At 41.7% G+C, this 5013-nt stretch overlaps 1 protein-coding gene across 1 annotated transcript; it reads right to left on the bottom strand.

The window, feature by feature from the left end:
- Positions 1-647: 647 nt before the first annotated feature.
- On the bottom strand, positions 648-4298 carry LOC104945896 (anoctamin-9-like). Its single transcript, XM_010771624.1, has 8 exons — positions 3797-4298; positions 3592-3689; positions 3282-3478; positions 1890-2042; positions 1249-1393; positions 1039-1158; positions 862-955; positions 648-764 (listed from the first exon to the last, which is right to left on the bottom strand). Exons 1-8 carry the CDS (start codon positions 3890-3892, stop codon positions 648-650), a joined length of 1020 nt encoding a protein of 339 aa, XP_010769926.1. The 5' UTR covers positions 3893-4298.
- Between the last annotated feature and the right edge of the window lie 715 nt (positions 4299-5013).

Below are 5013 nucleotides of genomic sequence, written 5' to 3'. Positions count from 1 at the left end.
AGCGCAGCATAAAGTGAGCTAGTCCTAACAAGGCCTAACGAGGCCTAGCCATACCGAGCGAGGTCGAGCGAGGCCCTGTAGTGGAAATGCGCCATCAGTCTATATCTAGTAAGGGTTTGTCTTGTTATTGGATGTTTTATTTGGTTCAAATATTGGGCTAATTGAAATTCTCTGTTCAGAAAATTATAGCATTCTAGTTTATGTATTGCTTGGATTTCTGTTTTCCACTGCTTAGAATATCTTAGTTTATTATCTTTGTCTATTTGTTTTACTTGTGGGTTGGGAATTATTTTCATAGCATCACTTTGACATAATGTTCCATTCAAGGTATATTTATCTGGGTTCAGATAGCTTCGCTGTTCTAAGTATGCATTGTGTTGGTGTGAATCTGAATCTATCAAATGGTTCCACAAATGTTTTAATTAAGAGGGGAAATTGTCCCAGTTCTGCTCTGCAGCCATGGTTTGGACAAATTCTATGGACTCTAAGTATGTTTTTACAGAACTCAAGATACACTTTTTCAAATTTGGTTTGAGTCCCAATGCTCTTGTTTTAATCAATCCCTCTCTCTCCAAAATGTATTCACTTCAGGTTTACGAAAGTAACTATAATCAGATTGGTTCATGTGTTGCTCTCGGGCACGCTGCCTACCGTAGCTCCTCTTTCAGACGGGCCAGTTTGTCGTGCAGCCGATCATTCTTCACCTGAATGGGGTTGTTGGGAACGAACCAGGCAGCAATGAACTTGCACACCACCACAACATGCTACAGGAAAAACAAAAGAGAACATACACAGAAACTATTTCACTGCGTTCTTCAGTTCATATGGACAGCACTGACGAAGAAATTATGGAGTACACACCTCAAACAGGATGACGAAGGCAAAACGCACAGCCAAAACCAACCAGAACTGAGAAGTCAGATTGTAGTCTTCATCACTCCTGTAGTCTCTGTAGCTGCAGGCACACACCACACAGAGAGTCCTGTTTATCACATGTGTGACAGGTTTGTCTTTAATAGTTGGATTGAATCTCCTCACCTGCACTGCGTGACATTAAAGCCGCCTGTGATCATCTGATCTGGAATAAAGTCAGTTCTAACTGCCTGGTGTCTTACAAAAGCCGTGGAGAGAGTGTCATTTATGTAGCCCTGCATGCAGCTGCAAAGAGATCACAACCCATCATGGTGACACACTATACAGTTGGCCGACGTGTAAACATACATTATTCCCAGCCGTTACAGAACTCACTGTGTGGAAGTGCTTCCATTAGCACAGGGGCCATAACGATAACGGTAAACAAGGCGTGGAATGAAGTCTGAGGAGACTCCAATAACCAAACCATTAGCAATCACTGCTAACACACCGATGACCTCCAACACCTTTGTCCACACACCTGCAGACAGAGGACAGTGCTGTTACACTCACACACCTGCACACAGCATAATCAACGGCTGACTGAAGGAACTACCAGAGAGAGGTATTGTCATAGGTTATAAAAAAGAAAAACAAGTAACTTTGTATCATCATCATCGAAAAAACTGACTCATCCAAATATGATTCATGCATTATGTTAGGAAGCGTGGTGAAAAGACGATCTTTACGTGAACAGCATTCAGGAGTCTTCAGATCACATGGTGGCAGATTTTCTTACCATCCTAACAATTATTCTTAGCCATTTCAATCTGTGAGATGTTTTACTAACTGACACACAAACAAGATACACATACAGTTTGTTTAATAAATTCATTAGATGCCTGTACATGTTTCAGTATAGGTGAATGTTATTGCAACAGGATGTGAAAAGTTTCCTGTGGAGTGATCCTTTATTTAAGGTTCTTTTATGGGCTACTGCTCTCATGTATTATTACAGTAACAGACACACAGCTCACCAATGTCGTTGGTCTTTCTAGGGACCAGCCGGCGCTCCAGGCGGACCATTTTGATGGCGTCAAGACGGATCTCGAAAATGTTATTGATGAGAGCAAGCAGGGGGGCCAGGGGGAACGCTGCCACGAATATGGTGGTGAAACTGAACTGGACCACTGGAGGGGAGGGACAATAAGTACAATGGAAAGGTAATTATTCAAGGAATGTGGAAAGTGCATTATGAATAACGGAAAAAAGTTCTGAGAAATGGGTGTTGTTTAAATACTGTTGCATAAGAAAGAATAATAGGATTTACCACTTGAGGATTTTCTATATACAGCAGGCAACACATATTGAATTATGTTCACTTATGTAAGTTCTGAAGTGGCTTTACTTACCTACTTATTTGTCTATATTGTATTCTAGTACAACTAATGTGTGCTTTTCTTCTATATTAATATGTTAGCTTATTGTGTATTATTACCTGTCATGCTACTTTTGCAAGTCATTTCAAGCCTTTCATTAGAGTGAGCGTATGCAGAAGCGTGCGGCCGCCTGAAAAAAACTATTTTAGTGTGGACGTTCTGAGCACTTTAAGATGAAATGATTTCAACTTTTCAAAAAACATCAACAACCTCACTGTAGAAATTGGAGGAAAATCTGATTTGAAACGAAAAATGATCATAATTCAGATCTGCTGGGCAGACCCTGATGTGTTGCACTTTAATATGCATGACATTTACTTCAATATGTACAACATTTAGTTTAATATTTATAATCTTTATTTTCATGCAGTATGTACGACGTGAGTGAGTGTTATACTTCTATCTCCGTGTGCAGATCTTCCTCCTCGCTGTAAGGCTGTGAGACGGAGCGGTGATAACCTCATTCAAACTTAGTGAGAGACCAACAATCCTCCAGTGGATGTTCATGCAGCAATGTCAACTTAATATATAGCAGCATAAACAGACAATCCAAAGGAGCGATGCTAGTTTTTCACAGTGATGGTTCATTGTACAGATATTGTTGTCGTAAAAACAGTAGAAGTGCCGAGAGTTATTTTTCTTCTATAGGCCTATAGCATAGGGAGAGCAAATCCAAATAGCCTTTATTTGATAATGGGTTTTAATTCCTTAATTTTGAAAGTGTTATTTATTTGTTATTACTTTTGCTAGTCTTCTTAACAACAAATCTCATCTCTAAAGAGGAAACGTTTTTGTATAGTTCTGCCCTTGAGTCTGCTCTCGTATTATGCCCATGCACAAACAAACTCTTCAAATCAAGATAACTTAACCGAGTGCAGACATTGCAGATGTGTCCGAACTTCACAAGGATGTTGCACAAGGATACAATCCCTCGTGGAGCTAGAGAGTTGGGTTTTTGGTTGTGAGTGTCAGCGCAGACTGTGGACATACCCATCTCCAGGAACTCATTGAACAGACTGAAGGCATCCGTGTGGGCCAGGTGATAATTAGACAGCCAGTGGCGAAGTTTGCAGACGTCACATGGTTCAATGCGTCCCTGTTCGTCACGGCAGGCCTTCCTGTAACAGTGACCACACTTCCTCTGCAGCTTCTTTGCTGTTTTTCTTCTCAGACAGCTCTTTAACCAACTGGAAAACACAACGTTTTGACAGGAATGCAAAGTAATTGTGATTTTATTCAATGGACACTATAACCATTGTTGCCTAATAGTAGATCCTAAATGAAAATACAGCACACTCACGGCACAATGAACTCAAAAATGTTGTTGAGAGTCTGTTTGAGCAGCATGATAACAGCCATCTGGATGAAGAGGTCTGTCAAACAACCGCTAGGATGGCACTACAACACACACAAAATATATCATAGAATAAGAAATGTGGTGCAAACATGCTTTATGAAAGACAAAAAATAACTAAAACCCTAAACTAAAACTAAAGTCTCCTCACCTCCTCCAGTCTCCATCCAGCGATACGGACATAGTTCCCTGGATGGCCGTTAATCCTGTGACAACAAAACTTTAGCTTCACATCAACAAAGAGCATTTTGAAACTGGCTATAGTCCTCCTGTACTACAGTACATGAGACAGCAGTACGTGCTGAGGAAAAAGGGACAATAAGAGGTTTGATTTTTAAATGTTGACAGCGGCTTTGTCAATGCTTTATCTAAGTGTCGGATATGTGCTGGACTTCATGAGATCTGTTAGAATATGACATAGATATATGTATATTGTATATGACTTATATTATTACTGTGCACCACATTGTCTATGTAAGTAGCTGCGACTACTAACTGTGTTCATTGGTTAGCTGCTGTACCACATGATTGATGATGTCACTACCTAGGGTATAAGACCGTTGGAAGTCACGCCCCTTCTCTGTCTGTCCTCAAGCCTCTTGAGATGTGTGCCTAAAATAAATAACGCCGTGATGAATGGCTAAACTTGAACGACTGAGATTATTCACCTTTCTGCTGCAGGAGACAAAAGGTTTAAGTCTAAATCTGCTAACAGGTTATGGGCCCAGATAACGACGAATGATTCTTAAGTGCGGGAGTACGCGCTAAGAGTGCTAGTTAGCAGCCGCGTGTTAAAGCTAAGTTTAGCAGGGAAGCTAAAGCTAAGCTAACAGGGCGCTAAGCTGAGCTACCGGGAGCGACAACACAGAAAGACATGGCAAACTCCCACAGAAGTAAATGGCCCTCGTTCAACGGGAACGCAGAGGAATACGAGCTCTGGGAGGAAAGGATGCTGTGCTGTATGCATGGAGTAGGATTGAAAGAAACGATCCTACGAGCACCTACGGGAGACCGGACCGCGGAGGAGCGGATCGCGGACGAGAAGCTGAACGAGGACGCATATTGTGACGTTGGCTCCACTTCTCGATAATACTAGTCTTGGACTTATATTCAGAGACACTAAGGACTAAGGCCGAGAAAGTCTCAAAAGTTTTGAGAGAACACTTTATCGGTAGAGGCAGACCACGGATTGTAACTCTGTACACGACGTTAACCGCGACTGAAGAAGACGGTCAACGAGACGATGACGGAGTATATTATCCGAGCGGAACAGATCATCACGGCACTCAGGAACGCTGGCGAAGCACCGAGTGAAGGATTGATGATGGCGATGGTAATGCGTGGTTTACCAGAGAAATCCAAGCCGTT

The sequence above is a fragment of the Notothenia coriiceps genome, unplaced genomic scaffold (genome assembly GCF_000735185.1).
Source record: "Notothenia coriiceps isolate Sejong01 unplaced genomic scaffold, NC01 NC01_scaffold00010147, whole genome shotgun sequence".
Classification (NCBI taxonomy): Eukaryota; Metazoa; Chordata; class Actinopteri; order Perciformes; family Nototheniidae; genus Notothenia; species Notothenia coriiceps.
This window is presented reverse-complemented; position numbering and strand designations above follow the sequence as displayed.